At 51.3% G+C, this 22,071-nt stretch overlaps 1 protein-coding gene and 1 long non-coding RNA gene across 4 annotated transcripts in view; one reads left to right on the plus strand and one right to left on the minus strand.

Annotated features, from left to right (window-relative positions):
- The window catches only part of HIP1 (huntingtin interacting protein 1), a 153,842-nt gene that overhangs the window by 122,159 nt on the left and 9,612 nt on the right, over nt 1-22,071 (plus strand). For both annotated transcript variants that reach the window (XM_023246656.2, XM_019820566.3), the window contains exons 9-26: nt 1,920-1,977; nt 5,238-5,313; nt 5,423-5,563; nt 5,898-5,995; nt 6,356-6,428; nt 7,088-7,271; nt 8,039-8,127; nt 8,496-8,612; nt 10,140-10,241; nt 10,487-10,630; nt 11,096-11,231; nt 12,988-13,074; nt 13,266-13,373; nt 13,456-13,589; nt 18,765-18,875; nt 19,650-19,708; nt 20,111-20,204; nt 21,662-21,762. In XM_023246656.2, coding sequence (XP_023102424.1) covers nt 1,920-1,977; nt 5,238-5,313; nt 5,423-5,563; nt 5,898-5,995; nt 6,356-6,428; nt 7,088-7,271; nt 8,039-8,127; nt 8,496-8,612; nt 10,140-10,241; nt 10,487-10,630; nt 11,096-11,231; nt 12,988-13,074; nt 13,266-13,373; nt 13,456-13,589; nt 18,765-18,875; nt 19,650-19,708; nt 20,111-20,204; nt 21,662-21,762 — 1,912 coding nt within the window. The remainder of the gene's footprint in view (nt 1-1,919; nt 1,978-5,237; nt 5,314-5,422; nt 5,564-5,897; nt 5,996-6,355; nt 6,429-7,087; nt 7,272-8,038; nt 8,128-8,495; nt 8,613-10,139; nt 10,242-10,486; nt 10,631-11,095; nt 11,232-12,987; nt 13,075-13,265; nt 13,374-13,455; nt 13,590-18,764; nt 18,876-19,649; nt 19,709-20,110; nt 20,205-21,661; nt 21,763-22,071) is intronic.
- On the minus strand, nt 952-5,332 carry LOC109495160. Of its 2 annotated transcripts, XR_006591288.1 has the most exons (4): nt 4,843-5,332; nt 4,101-4,356; nt 1,869-1,985; nt 952-1,654 (listed from the first exon to the last, which is right to left on the minus strand). It is a non-coding gene; the product is annotated as an uncharacterized LOC109495160 (long non-coding RNA). The 2 variants fall into 2 exon arrangements; XR_002150410.3 differs by lacking the exon at nt 4,101-4,356.

The following is a 22,071-nucleotide window of genomic DNA, read 5'->3' on the forward strand; positions in this document are numbered from 1 at the left end:
TGGCTTTATCGCACCTCTGTCCGAATGTGTTGTGTATCCTGGGACCCACACAAATGATGCCAGACCCGGCCTAGACCCACAGGAGCGGGGGCACAGTGGTTTCCAGAGCGTCACAAGTGGCATTTTGTGGGAAAATAAAAAAAAATATAAAACAGGGCTGCTCTAGTAACCGGAGGGCCACCCCCTACCCAGCCAGACACCCCCGGGATGCTTTTGTAGATTGTATTTTGGAAACTACTAGTCTCGTGGATGTTCCCATGCTTTCACGTGTGCTTCTCGCTTAAAACGGCGTGTGTGGGTCCTGCCCCTGCAAGGTCTGCGTTGGTCAGTCTGGTGGGTTAGGGGTCTTCGTTACTAAACCGTATCCCAGATGAAACTGATGTGGGTGGTTTCTGGGCCACCCTCGGAGGTGTTCACCACGAAGGATATACACATGCAGAGTGTATGGATGATGGAGAAACACAAGAGTCGAGGCCTGAGTGGATACTAGCAAGGTTTTATGGCCCTGGAAAAGGGGACGGGATGAATTTTAGAAGACAAGGACAAGGGATCACTCTAGAACGGTGGTCACTGACGAGATGCGATTCTGGTGGTTTAGACGGGATGGGGAAAGCGACATTCAGTCTGGTTAGTCTGGGAACAGTGTGAGGAAGGGAGGTTGGAAATTCGACGTTCAAGCGTTAGGAAGGCGTCGAGGCAAGTGGACGCCCCTGGAGGGGCACAGGGTGGACCGGATGCCTAGAGAAGAAATGCAGTTGCCCCACAGAGTGTATACTTCTCTAAAAATCAATGTGTGATTTTAGAATAGTTTTAGATCTACAGAAAAGTTGTAAAGATAGTTCAGAAAGTGCCCCTATACCTTGAAGCCAGTTTCCTCTGTTGTTAAGATCTTACATGAGTATGGTACATTTGTCACACTTAGTGGACCAATACTGACACACGACTCTCAACTGAAGTCCAGATTTTATTCAGATTCCCCCAGTTTTTACCTAATGTGCCATCCAGGACGCCACATTACATTTAGTCTTTGTGTCCCCCTAGGCTCCTTCTTGGCCGTGACAGTGTCTCAGACTTGTGACCTTGGCGGTTTAGGGGAGAATCGGTCAGACACTTGTAGAATGTTCCTCAATTTAAGTCTGTCCGCTGTTTTTCTCACGACTGGGGCTAAGGGTTCTTGGGAGAGAGATCACGGAGGTACAGTGCCATCGTCATCCACCGTATATACTTGGCATTCTGAATTCTCCTACATTTTGCATGTGCTCCCTATTTATACCAAACATCACCTACCCAAAAATTACTAAAATGTAAATTTAAGGAATAAAGCAAGAACTGAAAGGATCGCTGAGCTGTGATCTGTAGTTGAAGTACACAGAGTGACATAATCTGGGAGCGGAAAGGACCTCAGAGAGCCCGCTCTGTAGGGGCGGAGGCTGGCGCTTAGATGCTGCCACTCGTCCAGCATCGTGCGGCGGCAGGGCCGAACGAGCACCGGACTGAGATCCTGAGTGTTGTCCGCAATCTTTGCCTTCGCACAGCCAACCTCTCAGGCAGGCTCTCTGGATCCCTTCTGTCCCGCAGCTTGGTCTGGTCAACCACGGTCGCTTCTGTGGTCAGGGACACAACTTCCAGCCCACTGTGCCCAGAATGGCTTGCACTCCGGGAGCAAAGAGGAGGACAGATTTGAGGGACAAGCGCCCCCCCACCCCGGGTTCCCTGCGGGTCCCTCTGGGCCCCTTGGTTACCAATCCTGGGGCAGCTCTAGGCCAGGAATGCCCACCTCCCTCCTCCCCCCGCCCCCGCACCGGCAAGACTGGCCGCAAGCCCCAGGGTGGCTGGTCCCCTCCTTCCAGAGCCCCGCTGTGGCTCACCTGGTCCTCCTGTGGTCCTCTTCCCTCTCACTCTATTCCAATATCTTCCAGGTCTCCCAGCTGACACCCTGCAAGGCCACCGGGACCGCTTCATGGAGCAGTTCTCGAAGTAAGTGGCTTATGGGAGAGAAATGAAGGCGAATCCAAAAACTGCTATAAAATCAATGAATCCTTGTAAGAGCACTTGCTTTATAACGATTGAGGATCGCCAGTATCTGAATGGCAAAGCAGTAAAGTGAGGGAAAGTAAGTAGGACAGCAGCAAACCTACCACTGGCTGGGGAAGCCATCTGTTCTCCAATAAAACCCATACACACATGTAGAAGAAGGCGATTCTGTACATCCATTCATCACCTGCTGTATGCCCAGGGCTTCACGCTCTGTTTCCTCTTCTTACATTCTCCTGCCGCGTAGGGTCTTACACCATGTACATGAAAAGCGACGCCCAGATATGTGTCTCTAGCAGGGCCTTGACTCCGAATTCCAGTCTCACATTCCCAGTGGTCCGTCTGACATCCTACACCAAACTTACATCTCAAACTGAACTCTAGATTTTCCTCCCAAAGTGTTCTCCCCAGTCTTCTCTATCTCAGTAAATGCTGCCACATCCATTTGGGCCAGAGACCGGGAACTCCCCATTTTCCTCATCCCCATCCCCCATGTCCAGTCTACCAGTAGGTTCAGCTGATGCTCTGCAAATATATCTTGGTTCCAGTCATAGCTCCTATCTCTCTGGCTGCCATAGTTGTGTGCCAGGACCCTCCAATATGGCGGACATGCTGAGTTTCCACTGGTGCCCCCTGCAATTCTGTCCTCCCTCAGCAGTTAGAACAACCATGTGAAGACATCAGTCCCTTGCTCAGAACCTTCCGGTGGCTTCTGATTACACCGAGAATAAACTCCAAGCTCTTCTCCGTGGTCCCCAAGGCCCTGCTTGCCATCTCTCACCTCGTCTCCAGGGCTTATGAGGTTTCAGCCACACGGGGTCTTCTTGTTCCTGGAACCTACCCAGCACATTTCTCTGTCAGGGCCTTAGGGCTTGCCATTCCATCCCTGGGGATGTTCTCCCAGCCTGGCCAGCTCCGGATCATCTTCCATCACCTCCTCACAAAGGCATCTCTGGCATTAAATCTTTTAAGATTTTATTTTTTATTTTATTTTATTTTATTTTATTTTATTTTATTTTATTTTATTTTATTTTATTTTATTTTATTTTTGAGAGAGAGAGAGAGTGCACGTGCACACAAGTTGGGGTGAGGGGCACAGGGAGAGAGAGAAAGAGAAAGAAAGAATCTGAAGCAGGTTCCACACCCAGCAGAGCCCAATGGTGGGGGGCTGGATCCCACGACCGTGAGATCATGACCTGAGCTGAAATCAAGAGTCTGACTCTTAACCGACTGAGCCACCCAGGGCCCCCTTAAATCTTAAACCTCTTACTTAAGTTGGGTTTTCTTCGCCTCCTGCTCCTCCAACCCCAACCCCGCCTCCCCATATTCGCCAGGCCAGTGCCTTGTTTCTTTCATGGTTCTTAGAACCAGCTTTATTTCTGCTTGACTACCCATTCTTACGTCCCTAGCTCCTGATACGTAGCAGCCAGTTACCCACAGATATTGGGATAAATTACTAAACGAGGAAGCCAGGTGTCTTGTCTAGAAGAGGAAGAGATTATCCGACCGAGGGATAAATTATTCTGTGCATTTGGGCAAGATGATCACTGGTGAGGCGAGAAGTACAACTCAGCTTTCGTTACGCGTGCCCCCAGAAGAGGGGAAGGAAGCCCGAGAGAGAGGGAGAGAGAACCCAGGCGCCGAGAAGGGCACTGGGGCTCGGCACGCTGTATTTGACCCTCTTGTTTTGCCTATTAATTTCTTCATCCCTGACAATAGAGGAAAAATACCCACCAAATCCCAGCCTTCTCCTACTGGTTCCGAGCCACAGTCCGAGGACAAGTTCAGGGTTTTGCTCACCTCCCTGTTTCCTTATTCCATTTGAAAAGCCTCATATGTTTATTCTATAATAAATGACTTATTAAATCCTAGGAGACAGGCCCTGGGGCTGATTTCCTGGAATGGTAAATTCCAGTAGCTTATGAAAGCAGTGCGGCCTATTACTGTTGGCTCCAGCCCAGAAAGAGGGGGATGTGTGGTCAGGTGATTTTATTTCCTTTAATGTTCTCCTAGCTTATAAAAACTTCTGCCGTGAGCAGCTGTCTCACTTTCTCCTCTGCACGGACCTGGCAGCTCCCAGAGGCCTCAGTGTCGACGACTTTGGGGAAAGCACCAATGACATCACAGGGGCAGTTCCAGCCTTGGGGTCAGAATGGCTGACATGAGATCCCAGGGGTTTAGTTTATTGGGCTGAGCTGAAGGAGATTCTGAGAGAGGTTGCCGAGAGAGGGTGCTGAGACCCACGATGCTCTTTCCTCTCAGGAAATCTGTCTGGTGCCCTCTGCTTTCTGGGCCTTCCAGGTTTCGATTGAAAACAGAGACCTGATGACAAGAAAAAATATTTGGTTTCTTCACCCCCATATCCATCCAAGATTAGGACACAGTATAAATAGATTGCTTTCCTCCAATGAAGTCTTTCTTGATGAATTAATGCCTCTGTGCATGTGGTACCCCTAGCTCAGCAGGGCCCAGGCTCTGCCCTCTAGAGGCTTCTAGTCTAACTGGGAGGTAACACACAGCTTTAAAGCAGGGTGAGTTAATTAAAAGGAGCTTTACCTTAGTTTTGGGGTTGTTGTTTTTTTTTTTACTTTTTTTTTAATGTTTATTTATTTTTGAGAGAGAGAGAGAGAGCACGAGCAGGGGAGGGGCAGAGGGAGAGAGACACAGAATCCAAAGCAGGGTCCAGGCTCTGAGCTTTCAGTCCAGAGCCCAACACGGGGCTCGAACCCATAAACCGTGAGATCATGACCTGAGCTGAAGTCGGACCCTTAACCAACTGAGCCACACAGGCACCCTGAGGAAATTTACCTTAGTAATTAAGTTCCCTTCCCTTTTCTTATGGTTAGGTGGTTTATCCTCAGAGAGAGTAAATTTATTGTCGTGTTATTCTAAGCCGAACATTCTTGGGAAGAGACATCAGCCAGACAACAGCGTAGATTCTGTGGTGATGCAGATCTTGTTCTGGGATGATCCGCTCTTCCAGAGGATTCGGTCATTTGAATCCCTGTCTCCTGTGAGGACTGGCTACAAATGACCTTCCCCCTGTAGCATCATAATTGAAGCCCAGCGCCATGGAAGCCGTCTCCTTGACAGCCCACGCCTTTGGGCTGGGTGGGCAGCAGGAGACCTGGGTGGCTGCAGTGTCCCCAACCCGGGGCTGGGGAAGGCGCCCAGCACCCCTGAGGCCCTTCTCCACCCCCCAGGTTGAAAGATCTGTTCTACCGCTCAAGCAACCTCCAGTATTTCAAGCGGCTCATTCAGATCCCTCAGCTGCCGGAGGTAAGCGTGCCCGGCCCCCTGGCCGTGGGAGCTGCCGGGTCCAGGGTGCTCGTAGAGACCGGCAGGCCTGGTGGGTGACGCGGTTCGGGGGCGTGTCTTCCCTCTTCAGAACCCACCCAACTTCCTGCGAGCCTCTGCCCTGTCAGAACACATCAGCCCCGTGGTGGTCATCCCGGCCGAGGCCTCGTCCCCGGACAGCGAGCCAGTCTTGGAGAAGGATGACCTCGTTGACATGGATGCCTCACAGCAGGTGCGGAGCGCCTCACTAGAACCCGAGGGGGGCGGGGTTGGAGCCCAGCAGGTGACGTGCCCCAGGGGCGGCCCTTCCAGCTGCCCCACACAGGGGAGAGGACGCGAGAGGCTCTGGCCAAGACCCTTTGACTGTAACCAAGATCAGCTGCCGTCTAACCCAAGTGCTAACCTAGACTGAGCCCCCTCCCCCCGCCCTGTGGTCCCCGGGAGGGACCACAGATGGATTTGAACCCAGTTAAGAAAGGGTCCTTTTTCACATGTCACTCACCTGACCCCTTCCCGGAAGTCTCTGGGTCTCTAACTTTGTCCCCCCTCCCTTTGGGTCACCACAGAACTTGTTCGACAACAAGTTTGATGACATCTTTGGCAGCTCGTTCAGCAGCGACCCCTTCAATTTCAACAGTCAGAACGGCGTGAACAAGGAGGAGAAGTGAGTGGGAGCTGGGCACAGCCCGCTGGTGCGGAAACTAGGTGGAGCCGGGAGCCGGCTTGCCGCACCTAACCGGGGCGGGATGCTTCGTGACACGTGGGCCCCCTAGAGAAACGTCTTGACCCACAGCCCCGTGATCCCAGAGGGAAATCGAATGGGGCTGAAGTAACGGTGGGCCCGTGAGTGTTAGGTTCAGGTCTGGGAACACTGAGGGTCTTAGCATTTAATTTATGGGATCTCAAAGCACTTTCCCCACATTAACACCAGCTTTTAACTTCCTCCCCTGATCTCCCAGCTCGCATTTAAAAGGAAAGGGGTGGAGGCGCAGTGGAAGCAAACTTGTTCTCCTTCTGTTCCCAGGGATCACTTAATTGGTCAACTCTACAGAGACATCAGTGAGCTGAAGGCACAGCTAGAGAACTTGAAGACTGAGGTAGGACTCGGGCTCTGATCCGGTTCTGGGCTTCACCAGGACGGGACGTTTTCATATTAACTTCGCTTTGTGGAGACACTTGTCAGACCTCATTTTGGGGGGGGGGGACTCATTAGTAGAAATGCCCAGACCAGACGGACCTGGTCCTCTCGTGGTCTTGGTGGCACTGTGTTTCCACTCTTCCTACCTCGAGAATGGCATCTAGGCCAAGCCCAGCGTCCCCGGGGTGCTTGGAGAGAAAGACCTGTTCTCTTCCCATGGCGATCAGAAGGTTTGATTTGTAACTCTGGTGGCTGTTTGCAGAGGCCGGGGCAGTGAATAGGCCCGCCCCTCAGGCCCACGGCTGGTCGGAGGCTTCATTCACTGGGACAGGCACACATCGCCTCCTCCCTCAGGCCAGCTCGCCCACAACTGCTCCTAGGCACCTAACAGGATCAGAGCTCCCCTGCTGTCACCCCGTGTTTGGCTGGGGGGCTTAGAATGAGCAAAACCCTCAATTCCCGTGAGGCCACGGGAGTGGGTTTGTTAGGCAAACTCGGGTACTTTATTGGATCAGCGCTGGAAACCCTGGAGGACCCGCTTCTCCCGCCCAGCCCAGCCCAGCCCAGCCGACCCCAGCGGTGCAGCCCTGGGGCTCATTGGCTGAGTTCATCCCACAGAGCCAGCGGGCGGTGCTGCAGCTGAAGGGCCGGGTCAGCGAGCTGGAGGCCGAGCTGGCAGAGCAGCGGCACCTGCGGCAGCAGGCGGTCGACGACAGCGAGTTCCTCCGCGCGGAACTGGATGAGCTCAAGAAGAAGCGAGAAGACACGGAGAAGGCCCAGCGGAGCCTGACAGAGATAGAAAGTGAGTCTGTCGGGCTGGGGCTGAGGGCGGGGGCCGCAGGGTCGGGCTGGGCTCACAGGGAGGACGGGGCTGGGTGGCAGAGCCCCAGGTGATACATCTGTCCAGAAGAGCTGCCGGGAAGGACCCTCGTGTTGCCAGTCTGAGGCGGGCAGGTTGGGGCCCAGCAGGTAGAGAGCCCCACGTGCCACACTGCTCAGAATGCCGGGACGGGAACCAGGAGGTGACGGTGGGGTGTCCAAAGGAGAGATAGCCTGAGAAAAACTTGCCATAAAAGCCAAAAACACTGATGAAGCAAATACCGTGTGTGTGAATGCCCAGGAGGCTCGAATCAGTGCAGCCATCAGAATCAGGTAGATTTTTTTTTTTTTTTTTGAGGTTTATTTTTGAGAAGGAGAGAGAGCGAGCGTGCATGCACAAGCAGGGGTGGGGCAGAGTGAGAGAGGGAGACACAGAACCAGAAGCAGGCTCTGAGCTGTTAGCCCAGAACCTGACGCAGGGTTCGAACCCACAAACCGCGAGATCGTGACCTGAGCCGGTGTCGGACGCTTAACCGACTGAGCCACCCAGGCGCCCCACGAGTCAGGTGGATTCTTTTTTAAAGACCACTTCCCAGAGGAGTTTATTTCAGTAGGACTTCCCAGGGAGCAGAAGGTGCATGCATTTGCGAAAAGAAAGGAGGATGTTCTAGGGACTCTGGCGTGTTGGAAGGAAGGCACGGGGTCCCCCAGCAGGGGTCCACTGCTCACCTTGGCCCCCTGACAAAACAGGGAGAGCCCAGGCCAATGAACAGCGGTACAGCAAGCTAAAGGAAAAGTACAGTGAGCTGGTGCAGAACCACGCCGACCTGCTACGGAAGGTAGGACCCTCCACCCGCCTCTTGCCCCGCGGCCTGGGCAGTCCCCACGCCACTCCCGCACCTCCATCAATTCTGAGGGGCTCACCATCGTTTCTTGGAACCACAGCTCTTCAGGCTTCCTTGCCTCCCACGCCTTGAGCCCCACCTTTGATGCCAGCCCCGAAGGGTTTGTCCCCCATCCTTGTTATTCTTCTTTTAAATACTTAAGCGTTGAGTATCCGAAGATGACAGCTTCATTCTGGCTTCTCTTCAGGTAGAAAAGTGATTACTGTGTCCAATAACCTGAATGCTGTCATTTGTTCTCGAAGGGAGATGTTGTCCCCGAGATGTTACGCCTGAGATAAGCCCACTGTTCTTTTCTCATCCAGAACGCCGAGGTGACCAAGCAGGTGTCCGTGGCCAGACAAGCCCAGGCGGATTTGGAACGAGAGAAAAAAGAGCTGGAAGACTCTTTCCAGCGCATAAGTGACCAGGCCCAGCGGAAGGTGAGGGGGGAGAAGTCGGGGGGGGGGGGCAAGGGAGGGGTCTGCCCGAGCTGGAGGCGGGCCTGGGGCACTAGGCCAGTGGAAAGACTGCTCCGTGGACAGCAGAAGTGGGTTAGAGCCCTACAAGTGTACTACAGGAGGCGTGAGGCAGGGACATGGTGTCCGATGCACAAGGGATTAGAGGCACGGAGCGACGAAGGGGGTCCAGCTGAGTAGGTACATCAGCAAAGGCTTGTCCAGGGTGAGTCCGGGAGGGTTGAGAGAAGTGAAAGCACCTGGGTGTCAGAGAGACTTGTGGCCAGGAGAACACCCACGAGTTGGGGGGTGGGTGGCAGTAAGAGATGTCAGATGGGGGTGCCTGGGTGGCTCAGTCAGTCAAGCGTCTGACTTCAGCTCAGGTCATGATCTCGCTGTCCATGGGTTCGAGCCCCGCATCAGGCTCCGTGCAGACAGCACAGAATCTGGAGCCTGCTTTGGATTCTGTGTCTCCCTCTCTCTCTTCCCCTCCCCTACTCGCATTCTATCTCTCTGTCAAAAATAAGATAAACATTTTAAAAATTTTAAAAAGAGGGGTGCCTGGGTGGCTCAGTCAGTTGAGCGTCCGACTTCGGCTCAGGTCACGATCTCGCGGTTTGTGAGTTCGAGCCCCGCGTCGGGCTCTGTGCTGACAGCTGAGAGCCTGGGGCCTGCTTCAGATTCTGTGTCTCTCTCTCTGCCCTTCCCCACTCACACCCTGTCTCTCTCTCCTTCAAAAATAAATACACATTAAAAAAATTTTTTTTAATTTTTTTAAAAAGGAAAAGGATAGTGCCTTTCACTTTTCTGTGACCCAGAGTAGGAAATAAAATTTCACAAAGCCGTGCTCAGCCTTACCGTGTGGATGCGTGTGGTTATATTTTTTGCTTTGTTTATTTCCTTTTTTAAAATGTTAGCTGTAAATTCTCATGGGTTGCAACGGGCTCTTCAGAAAATACCACTCAGAAAAGACATTTTTAAAGAAGGGAATTGTTTCCAGATGGTAAGATGCAGCAACATATCAGGCGTTGGGGTGGCTGAATTAACAATCCGGTTCTGTATCAGTAATGCTTCTATTTAAATAATAAGAAAGAACACCTTCTATGTGTAAGAAAAAAGAACCAGTTCTACTTTAATTAGTATCATAAGCCGAAGCGTGACATTTAGGAAATGTCCCTAAAACTCCCGTCTTTGATATTCCACTTAGCCAGAAGACTCGTCACTATACTCTGGGTTCCCACCTCCTCCCACCCACTTTTGGGCGCATCCAATCTTGCCTCCAACAGAGCACACAAATCTCCCATTGATAGCTTGGGGCTTGTTTTTGAGATTTTGTTTTTAAGGAATCCCTACGCCCAACGTGGACCTCCAACTCACCACCCAGAGATTAAGAGTTGCATGCTCTATCTACCGAGCCAGCCAGGCACCCCAGTAGCTTGGGGATTTTTACAGGTGTTTATCCCTTGCAACCGGCACCTTGATCAGAGTGCCCCTGCGTTTCTTCTCTTTCAGACTCAAGAACAGACCGAAGTACTGGACAACTTGAAGCAAGAACTTGCCACCAGCAAACAGGAACTCCAGATTGTCCAAAACAGCCTGGAAACTTCTGCCCAGGCGAGCATCACCTCCCTTCTCTCCCTTATTTTTCCCCTCTGGCTTGGGCACCGCCGTCACCCGGCGGCCAGCTCCATCCAGCAGCTGGCCAAGCTGGTCCCAGCCGTGCTCTGTGTGTGATTGGGGAGGGTGAAGGTGGCGGCTTAGAGATACCACCTGCTGTTGCGTGTGGCCTGCTGGCGGGTCTGGACTCCTGGGAAGCGGACAGTTTGATTCTCCCTCTTCCCACGTGGCCGACATTACAGGCAGAAGCCAAATGGGCAGTGCAGCTCGCGGAACTAGAGAAGGAACGGAGCGGGTTGGTGCACACTGTGGCCCTCCGGGAGGAGGAGTTATCTGCTCTTCAGGAACAGCTGGAACTCGCCCGGCGGGAACTGTCCAGCACACAGGCAAGTAACAGACGCCTGCTGGGTGCCCGGGTCCGAGCCGTGGGCCTCGGTGATGTATCCGTGGAGGCGGGGAGCTGGGGACGGTCGGTGAAAACCGTCTGGGGCCTCTGGGCTGATCGTGAAGGCATTCTGTGGGCACAGCACTGCACACCGGCGTGCTCTGCATCACCCCCAGAGCAGATGAGGGACAGCCAGGCTCCCTGTCTTCACAAGAGAAGCACTGTGCGCGGTACTCCCCCCAGGCGCGGAGAATGGGTTACAGGAGGTCCATCCCCATAGCTTCCTGTGTTGCACGCCTGTGGACCAAGGGAAAGGGTCGTTCTCTGTGGCAGGCGAACTGGCTTGGGCCTCCTTAGCCGCAACTTGAGTTAAGATGCCGGAATCCCAGCTGCATCAAGATGGCTGCTGTTCGAAGGCCCATGACGGGGTCTGTGTCAGATTCTCACCTCCCTGGACCATTTCTAGGAGTCAGTGTGCCAGCTCGCCAAGGACCAACGCAAAATGCTTCTGGTGGAGACCAGGAAGGCTGCGGAGCGGGTGATACAAGAGGCCCTGCGGCAGCTGGAGGAGCCCCCTCTGATCAGCTGTGCCGGATCTGCAGGTACGTCCCCCTGTCCTGGTTGCACACGTGAATCCTTAAAGCCCGTTGCCGTTGGGTGTTGACATTGAACCCCAGCGACACTGAGAGCGGGGGTCCTCGGCCTGCTGCCTGTCAGAGTCGCCTGGTGATGACCAGTCCCCACTCTAAGATCAGTTCAGCCGGAAGCTGTGTGGCCCAGGGCCTCAGTGGTAGTACTTTCTGAAGCCCCCAGTTGTGATAAGGACTGCTCTGTGCAGTGGGTCACGCTAACGAAACTCTCCCTGGGAGCAGAGCCCTGATGACGACTCTAAGCGTCAGGGGGTGGAGGAGCAGACGGCCCTGCGTCTCTGAACAGAAAAACGTGGTCTGAATGAAGAGGTGGTTGCTCAGGAGCTTCAAGCCCACACGGGGAGCACCATGATGTATGGCGGGGCAGAAACAATGAGAATACCCATGCAGTCGCAGGCTATGAACGGGGCCCGCTCTGCAAGGTCAAGAGTCCTAAGGGCATGCTGATTGGGCAGCAGTCGGAACTGGAGAAGCCCACCGGATGAGAGGAGGGCCAGGGGCGCCTGGGTGGCTCAGTGGGTTAAGCATCCGACTTCGGCTCAGGTCATGATCTCACGGTTTGTGAGTTCGAGCCCCACATCAGGTCCTCTGCTGTCAGCACAGAGCCCGCTTTGTATCCACCGCCCCCCCCCCTCAAAAATAAACATAAAAAAAAAAAAAAAGATGTAAAAAAGAGAGGAGGGCCTTCATGCACAGTAGTAGGTAGCAGGGCATCCAGGCCCAGGACATTGGTGACGTCATGTGTAGTTGCTGGCGAAGTAACGAGAGGACCCACTGAGAACAAAGGCGGATGGAAGGGAACAGCTGATAGTTGATTTTCATTATCGAATAGAAACGTCTCCATTCGGTGACGTGTACAGCCAGGACTGTCCTATCTTATTCGCCGGGGAAGCCATCTGTAATGGCTTCCATTACGGCAGCCCCGAATGAAGGAGCACACAGTGCCCCGCCAACCGGGGAAATGCCAGGAAATGGGGCAGCCGTGGGCAGGTTCTGAGAAGAGACTTCATGAGCCGGGGGTTTGACAGAAGAGGACAGTCATGAGCCAGTGGAGGAGCAGAAACGTGGGCATTGTAAGCGCTTCACATACCTCGGCCCAGCGAATCCTCACGATGGCGCCGTGAGGTGGTGCCGTTACTCCGTCTTCAGATGAGGAAGCTGGCACGGACGGCCTGAGAGCATAGCCAGTGGTGGTGGGGCCCGGAGCCACACCGATGCAGTGTGACCTGAGCGCCCACATATTAACTCCTACGGGACACGGTCTCTGTGGACCAGGGCACAGAGGCACAGAGTGGGGACGGCTGTGTTGCGTGCACAGCATGAGCCTAGATTCGCCTCACGGAGCCAGGGGTCTGGGCTCGAGAGTGATGAGAGTCCAAGGGCCTTGAAAGACTTAACAGGAAGGCCCGGATTTGATTTGGCGGCAGTAATGAGAAGTGAGAGGCTGATTCTCGGCTGCTGCCGTGGTTGCCCTGGTTCTTGGCTCAGGGACCAGATGGGCTCAGAAGAACAGCTTTTGAAGCTGCATTAAGAGAGTCGTGTACCTGCAGAGTCAACCATCTCCGCCCCCACCCCCCATCTTAGGGCACCCCCCGCAGGGCTGAGGCCACTTGCTAGGCAGCCTCATCCACTGGGTGGCTCGACCTCACGGGGAGAAAGTGACTCCAACACCAGTGGCTCTGACTCTGCCCTGTCTCCCCTCTCACAGATCACCTTCTTTCCAAGGTCAAGTCTGTTTCCAGCTGCATTGAGCAACTGGAAAAAAGCTGGAGCCAGTATCTGGCCTGCCCGGAAGGTAAGAAAGGCGAAGGACGGGGTCTGTTGCTAGTGACGGCTGGGCAGAGTTCAGAAACGCTTGCCTGCGGAAATAACAACCAGGCCCTATGCTCCAAGAAAGGGGTGCATATAACTTGTCAAGCAGGGAAGGAGGTAGGGCGGTAACGGCTCGTGAACAGTGCTGAGAAACCCCCTTTACACTCCTGGCAGATATCAGTGAGCTTCTCCGCTCGGTAACCCTCCTGGCCCACCTGACCAGTGACACCATGGCTGATGTTAGCACCACCTGCCTTCGAGCCCCACCGGAGCCTGCTGACTGTGAGCACTGGGGCTGGGGGGGCCAGTCTTATAAGCAGGGGGAGCGGAGGACTCAAAGGTTTTGGTTGTCTTACGTCTCCAGCACTGACCGAGGCCTGCAAACAGTTTGGCAAGGAAACCCTCACGTATCTGGCCTTCCTGGGGGAAGAAGGAATGCTTGAGAATGACAGCACAGCCATGAAAAGCTGCCTCAGTAAGATCTCCGCCATTGGCGAGGTAGGACCAGTGTCCCAACCGGGGGGAGTTACGATGGTTCTTGGGTGAGTGCCGGTGATGGCCCAGGGAGTCAGTGATGTCCGAAGCCAGTTCTTTCTGGCTTTCCACTTGACTCCAGAAAGTGAGAGTTGGGGCACCTGGGTGGCTCAGTAGGTTAAGCGTCCGTCTTCAGCTCAGGTCATGACCTCACAGTTTGTGAGTTTGGGCTCCGTGTCAGACTCTGTGCTGACAGCTCGGAGCCTGGAGCCTGCTTCGGATTCTCTGTCTCCCTCTCTCTCCGCCCACTCCCCGACTTGTGCTCTGTCTCTCCAAAATAAACAATGTTGAAAGAAAAGAAAAGAGAGAAAGAGAGAAAGAGAAAAAGAGAGAGAGAGAGAGAAAGAAAGAAAGAAAGAAAGAAAGAAAGAAAGAAAGAAAGAAAGAAAGAAAGAAAGAAAGAAAGAAAAAGAGAGAGAGAGAGAGAGAGCTGACACTGAAAAATCCGACCCTCTGACCAATTTTCCAGTCATATTTCATTCATCGGCTATGAGTTGAGAACCTACTGTGTGTTCATCGCTATGCTAAACAATATCAAAAAAGAATAAGCATAGTTTCTCTGTTTTCAAGGATTTGTATCCGGTTGGGCAGGTAACACCTAACATGGAGATAGCAGGATATTTATTGATTTAATAAAGATGTGGTGAGCATGTCATGTGTAGTGGGAATTGTGGTAGATGTAGTTGTACGGAGACAGGCCATCGTCTCTCTGGGAAAGAAAAATAAGGAAATCATCCATTTTGATACAGTGGGACAAGAGCAGTAATCAAGTCTGTTTTAAGAGTTCAGTACAAGGCCGCATTTACTTAATTCCAAAAATGTGTCATGATATCAATTCCAGGGAGGGAAGAGATCAGGGCCAGAGTTCAGATTTTCGTCATCCCTCAGCGCAACTCTTAAAGCAGGCTTCTGGTTCGTTTTTCTGCCTCTGGTCTCTTTTTCCTCTGATCTCTTCCAAAAACAAAGATCGTTGGATGACAAAAATCAAATCACATAAGGTGACGTGCAAGGACCGTCACAGTCTGGCCCTTATTCATTTTTCTGGGTCCCTCTCCCCCTTTTCCGCCTTCACGTTACAGAGTTGGTGGCTAGTGCCACAGGGTACCTGCCTGCCTGTCTCTTTCCCCGATGAGTCTTCAAAGGTAGAGCCCGTACCCTTTTTCCATTGTCCCTTGGTCCCTGGCATGATATCTGGCAGGTGGTTTACACCCAGTGAATGTTTAACTAATTGAATATGCACATGGAGAGAGCAAAGCAGTTACAAAGATCGGATAGAGAGGAAGGTTCATACTGGGGAGAAGTGGGACGACGAGGTAGGGGTCCGTGAAGGTCTGGATGAAGGAAGACTGGATAACGGTGAATTGCTAACCCTTCTTTCAATAGAATGACATGATCCTGGTGGTATTTTAGTAGTATTAAATTCCTGATGGCGGCCAAGAGCATTGCCACCGTCTGCCTTTTGCTGGAGACAGAGCATCTTCTCCCGTGCTGTGCAGAACTCGGTGTCGGTATACACACACAAAAGCCTGTAGGACACCGTGAGGTGAGGAAATAAGAATCGAGTTAATTTAAAAAAGCAAAGTGTGAGAGCAAGATCCTGGGCAGGTTTTCTTTCCGGCAGTAAGACTGACCAAATATTTAGAAGCTCTTCCCAGCACAAGACATGGAAAAAGCCAAATAAAACTGGGGGGGGGGGATGTTAATTGAATCTGAACTGGCCGAAAACTAAGGAAATTCTCAGAATCAGAAACCAAGAGGACGCAGGAACTGGTGTTTGTCCATCTCTTGGCCTAGAGCTTGGATTTTAATGGGCCACACATACATTGGAGACTGAAAAACAAAACATAAGCCCGAGTAAGGTGAAAGTTTGGAATGCAGAGACTTCCTCCCCAAAGCAGAACTCCAAAAGGTCACACCCCAAGTAAGTGGGGGGGGGGGGGGGGGGAAAGCCTACTCTGTTGGAGAGATCTTGTCTCAACCTCAGTTGTAGGGGGAGAAGGAAACACGGCTGCCTAGGGAATTTCTGACTACAAGCCACCTTTCTATGGTTTCAGGGTCCAAATCTCCTACTACCTGTGTGACCTGAAAAAACCCAAACAGAAAATCAAATATAGGGCGCCTGTTACACGTCGGTTACGTGTCTGACTTCATCTCAGGTCATGATCTCGCAGTTTGTGAGTTTGAGGCTGGAGCCTGCTTTGGCTTCTGTGTCTCCCGCTCTCTCTGCCCCTCCCCTTTCATGCTCTGTCTCTCAAAAATAAATTTAAAAAAATTTTTTTTTAATTTAAAAAAAAAAGAAAGAAAACTAAATGTAAAGTAGTCAGATTTTTAGGAGCCCAAGTACCTGGCGGAAGCAGATCCAAACGGTCTCTGAAGGAATATACTTTGAACCTGAATCCCAAAGAACTTTCACAGAGTCCCAATGCACATCACTTCACCATGAGTGTGTTTGACGTGTTCCAGAACGTTTCTTTTTTAAGTTTATTTATTTAGTTTTGAGAGAGAGAGAGAGCATGAACAGGAAAGGGGCAGAGAGAGAGGGAGAGAGAATCCCAAGCGGGCTCTGAGCTGACAGCGTGAGATTATGACCTGAGCCAAAGTCAGACACTTGACCGACTGAGGCGACTCCAAGTACTTTTTAAAAGACATTAAAAGCGTGGCAAAGGAATAAGACATTTTCAAAAATGACCAGATATATTTGATAAACAACCATGGGACTTCTAGAAATGAAAAATATAATCATTGAAAGTCAGAACTCAGTATACAGATTCAACAGCAGGTTAAACAAAGCTAGAGAAAGAATTAGTGGGCTGGATGATAGAACTGAAGGAATTATATAGAATGTGGCACAGATTTTATAAACTAGAGTACAGAAGTTATAGGTAGAATGATTAGTCAGGGTTCCAGATGAAGACAATAGAAAGACTATGTCCTTTTCTCCCCCAAGTAACATTTTTAGTTCTAAGTGTTACAGACTTTTCTCCTACACCTGCTTTTTCCAGCATTCTGTGTGTGAGGTTCATCCGTACAGATACATTCATTTTCACTGCTCTGTAATATTCTGTCGTGTGACTATAGCTCAAATTATATATCTATTACATATCTGTTTACACTTATTTATCTATCTGTCACATAGCTAGATGTCTATGGCTGATGAACATTTGGGTTCTTTCCAGTTTGAGGCTGTCTCACAAATGTGCCATATGGTCACTTGTGTAAATATCTCCTGATGTAAGAGTTTCTCTAGTGCATTTGCCTAGGGATAGAATGACTACATTACAGGGGCGGCTGGGTGGCTCAGTCGGCTAAGCGTCTTGACTCTTGGTTTTGGCTCAGGTCACAATCTCACAGTTTCATTAGGTTGAGCCCCATGTCAGACTCTATGCCGACAGCACAGAGCCTGCTTAGGATTCTCCCTCTTTCCTTCTCTCTTCCCCTCCCCTACTTGCTCTGTCTCTCTGTCTCTCTCTCTCTCTGTCTCTCTCTCTCTCTCAAAATAAATAAACTTAAAAAAATAATAATTCCTACATTATAGAACAAATCTCACACACAATGCCGAACGAACAAGCAAAATACATACGGTAGGATTCCTTTTAAATAAAGACCAATATATGCATACTTAACATTATACTGTTTAAGGATACATTCTTTATGGAGCTTTAAAAAAAAGACATGACAGGGACACCTGGGTAGCTCAGTCAGTTGAGCATCCAGTTTCGGCTCAGGTCATGATCTCATGGTTTGTGAGTTTGAGCCCTGCATCGGGCTCTGAGCTGACAGCTCAGAGCCTGGAACCTGCTTCAGATTTCGTGTCTCCCATCTCTCTGTCCCTCCCCGCTTGCACTCTGTCTCTCTCTCAAAAATAAATAAGCATTAAAAATAATAATAATAGGGGCGCCTGGGTGGCGCAGTCGGTTGGGCGTCCAACTTCAGCCAGGTCACGATCTCGCGGTCTGTGAGTTCGAGCCCCGCATCAGGCTCTGGGCTGATGGCTCGGAGCCTGGAGCCTGTTTCCGATTCTGTGTCTCCCTCTCTCTCTGCCCCTCCCCCGTTCATGCTCTGTCTCTCTCTGTCCCAAAAATAAATAAAAACGTTGAAAAAAAAATTTTTTTAAATAATAATAATAATAAAAGGATATGATAAAGCATTCTCCTGAATTCTGTGTTTATCTTAAGGTAGGGAATAGGGATGTCAGGAAATGGAATTAGAACAGGATACAAAGGAAATTTCAAAGGTACTGATGTTTCTTAAGCTATTCCTTAGGTCGGGTGGTAGATACATGGGTCATTGTTCTTATTCTTTTTTTTTTTATGTTTATTTATTTTTGAGAGAGACAGAGACAGAGAGAGAGAGCATGAGTGGACGAGGGGCAGAGAGAGAGAGAGGGAGACCCAGAACCTGAAGCAGGCTTCAGGCTCTGAGCTGTCAGCACAGTGCCTGACACGGGGCTCGAACCCACGAACCACGAGATCATGACCTGAGCCAAAGTTGGACGCTTAACCACCTGAGCCATCCAGGCACCCTGTTTCTTATTCTTTAAACCATTCATACCTGTTTTATACTCTTGGAGGCATGACACATAATATTTTCAGAATTCACAGACTTTGCCATCAGACCTGAGTTCGGATCCCTGCTCTGCCATTCATTAGCAGTGTGACTGTGGTCAAGACCTCTCTGAGCCTTGGCTTCCCATCCGTAGAACAGGACGAGTCACTGCCTCATGATTGCTGTAGACACAGAGTTAAATAAGAGGCAGAGTGTTGGTTGGAAGGCATCACCCACATTTGAAGAGGTTTTTGACATACCTCCCAAGCCTCAAATACAATCAACACTGTGCAGCTGTGGGGTCAGGGTCCAAGCAGCCGCAACTGAATGGCCTTGTGGGGTTAGGCAGGGTGGCTTTCTGGAAGGAGGGGGGGGGGGTTTCAGCGAAAGGGGGGTGTGGAGCGTGAGGGTTTACGCAGTAGCGAGTTCTAGATGAGGCCTGGCCAGGATGCCCCTCCCTGGGTTCTACAAGCGCGTTGCATAGTGGGACCTTCCCCTCCTACCTTCTGCCACCATGCGAGGACTATGGGTCTGTCGGGGAGGAATGGAGAGGAAGCCAAAGGGTCGTTTCAGCCTCTGTGCTGCCGTTCGCAGGAGCTCCTGCCCAGAGGCCTGGACATCAAGCAGGAGGAGCTGGGGGACCTGGTGGACAAGGAGATGGCTGCCACGTCAGCTGCCATTGAAACTGCCACGGCCAGGATAGAGGTATGGGAGCGTCTGCCCGTCTCCTAAAGCCAGGCCCTTGCAGCTTCCTCGGGTGTGACATTGCCCGTGGGACGCGTCTCAGTTGTCCGTCCAGGCCACAGATGGCCCCTGTAAGACCAACCCCAACCCAAACTCCCCAGGCTCCCTGAGGCATAGAAAAGGAGAAGGTCCTCACCTCCTTCGGTGTGAGGCCATCCTGCGTTACGGTTCCAGCCGGACCGCTTGTTCGTCGTGTGACTTGTGACGGGTTGTTCCGTTAGCCTCGCTCAGATTCCATTTCTAGATGATGGCAGTGATAATAGTGCTTGCTTGCCTCAGAGGGGCGTTGGAAGAGTTAAATGAGATAATGCACATTTATCTTCGTGCCAGGCGCGCGCCAACAGTTCCGATTGTGTCGGGGAAGAGCTGAGTGGGCACCATTGGAAAGGTCACATATTGTTCCTTTGGTGGAAGGCTGCAGGCTGCCCACCTTGGTTTGCCCCTAGCCGCTGCCCCCTCTGGAGGTGCAATATCTCAGAGTTCTGTGCACATCGGCCTGGGTGCCAGAAAGTCAAGACGGGCACTCAACGGACAGGAGAGCCAGCCTGCCGGGGGCTGCTTCTCGCTGACTAGATCGGAGGTCTGGGCTCTTTTCCCAACCCACCAGGACGTGGATGGGCGTTTCTGGATTTGGGTTTCTCAGCTACCACGGGGTGTTGGACACAAGGTGCTTCAGGACGCCAGTGAGTGCTCCGTGCCCGTGATGTATTGAGATACCCTGCTTGTTTTCAACAGGAGATGCTCAGCAAATCCCGAGCTGGGGACACAGGAGTCAAATTGGAGGTGAACGAAAGGTCAGTCTACACAGTGTGGTGGTGCCTAGGTGATCAGGATCAGTCTCTCCTGCATTGGATTGTATTAATTACAATAGGACATTAGCAGCCACAGGCATTGGCTGAGTCTGTATAATTGTCGATAACGGTATTCTTAATAATATTGCTGTTGCATTTTAGGGGAAAAGAAACCCCAAGAATCATCACATAACTGTCTGCGGTCAAGTCTCCTCACTCACGTACCTTTCCTCCAAGGCTTCACCGCACCCCCAACCCCCCTCCTTCTGCCCCCCCCCGCCACCGTATTCCCCACCCCCTTTCCCATCCCAAGTTTGCCTGTGTTTAGGCATGAAAAAGAAAAACGTCTGTTTCATAGCTCTTGGTCTCTGTTCTGTGTCCCTGACCTTTTTTTTTCCCCCCTAGGATCCTTGGTTCCTGTACGAGCCTAATGCAAGCCATCCAGGTCCTGATTGTGGCCTCTAAGGACCTCCAGAGAGAGATAGTGGAGAGTGGCCGGGTAAGCGCGGCTGAGGGCCCCTGGATGGGGGGACCAGACATCATTCACAGACTCCCAGTTCACTGGGAGGCTCTGTCCACTCCACACACTCATCCACCTTCGGTCAAATCCACGGCTGCTGCCATCTTGTCCCATGTGTCCATCTGAGGGCGTGGTTCCCTTTCCCCGGGCCGAGCACAGATGCCATGGGAATCTGGGGCACTGCCAGGTCCCCAGGGAGCAGTCAGCCCCAGCCTCCAGCTGCAGGCTCGTTAACCCAGGCGCCATCGCCAGATCCTGCTCTGGAAACTCCGCGTGCATTGAAAGTCTGGGCCCTTGGAGGAGGAGGGGAGGGCTTTTGAAAAGTGGGCAAATGAGAAGAGCCAGCCTGGTGCTGACCTTTCATAGCGGGTGGGGCCATGTCTGTTTCTGACGGTGGAATCCACTCCTCGCAGACAGACTCTATCCCAGTTTCTGGTCAGCATCATCGCTTGGCTTTCTCAGTCCTCTGCACGCAGTCCTACTGCCGTGTTTCCTTCTCACACCTGCGTGCAGTGCAGCTCAGGAGACAGAGGTCCAGGGAGGGATTCCGGAGCCCGAAAACTATCCTGTATTTTTTTAATGTTTATTTATTTACTTAGAGAGAGAGAGAGAGAGTGGGAGAGAGGGGCAGAAAGAGGATCCCAAACAGGCTCCGCACTGTCAGCACAGAGCCCGATGCTGGGCTCGATCCCATGAACCGTGAGGTCACGACCTGAGCCGAAACCAAGATTCAGACACTTGACCGACTGCACCACCCAGGCGCCCCCTGAAAACTATCCTTTAGAGAACGAAGCCGTATCTGCTTTGATGGTGGTGCTTCTTACCAGTCTGGGAGGGGATGGTTTCTGCCCCCCGAAAATAGAGACAGGGACTGAGTAAGGAGAGCTTGGAGATTCTAAGATTATCGTCTTAGAATTTGGAAATGGAAGACACTTCCAAAGCATGGAAGCATTTTAAAATTCCAAGCAGAAATTATTTGCTTAAATTATTCATTGTGTAGTCTCTTGGCAAATCATGGTAAGTGGTTGGACTCCAATCACGTTGTTCATCTATGCAGATGCCTATATACATATATATGTATATGTATATATACACTCTTATATATACAATGTAGAAATGTTGTGATATAATAGAAATGCTAGGGGCTTTGGAGTCAGAAAAGCCTGGGATTTACTTCCACTTATTTCCTGCATCAACTGGAAAAGTATTATTGCCTTTCTGAATCTTAGTTTTGTCATCTGTGAAATGGGATGATAATGCTTACCTCTTGCGGTTACTATGAGGTCTGTATGGGGTTATATATATATATATATATATATATATATATATATATATATATACAGATAGATATATATAGATATTTGTAGGTATCTAAGCACCGGGTACCCAGTAGGCACTCAATAAAAGCTAGCCATTCTTATTTTTCATTTCCTTAGGGAACAGCATCACCTAAAGAGTTTTATGCCAAGAATTCTCGATGGACGGAAGGACTCATTTCAGCGTCCAAAGCTGTGGGCTGGGGAGCCACTGTCATGGTGTAAGTGTCTGTTGCTCCCAAGGCTCCTCAACCCCACCCCCATTCCAGTGACCCATCGCAGAGAATAGCCGAGGGAAAATATCTGCCCCTTAGAAACTGTTGATAGGGAAGACAACAGTATTAAACTTTTTTTTTTTTTTTTTAGTGTTTATTTTTGAGAGAGAGAGAGAGAGAAAGGCAGAGTAGGTGGGGGCGGGGGGGGGGTGGTGGGCAGAGAGAGAAGGAGACACAGAATCCAAAACAGGCTCCAGGCTCTGAGATGTCAGTACAGAGCCCAGTGCGGGGCTCAAACTCATGAGCCATGAGATC

This window comes from Felis catus, chromosome E3, assembly GCF_018350175.1.
Source record: "Felis catus isolate Fca126 chromosome E3, F.catus_Fca126_mat1.0, whole genome shotgun sequence".
NCBI lineage: Eukaryota > Metazoa > Chordata > Mammalia > Carnivora > Felidae > Felis > Felis catus.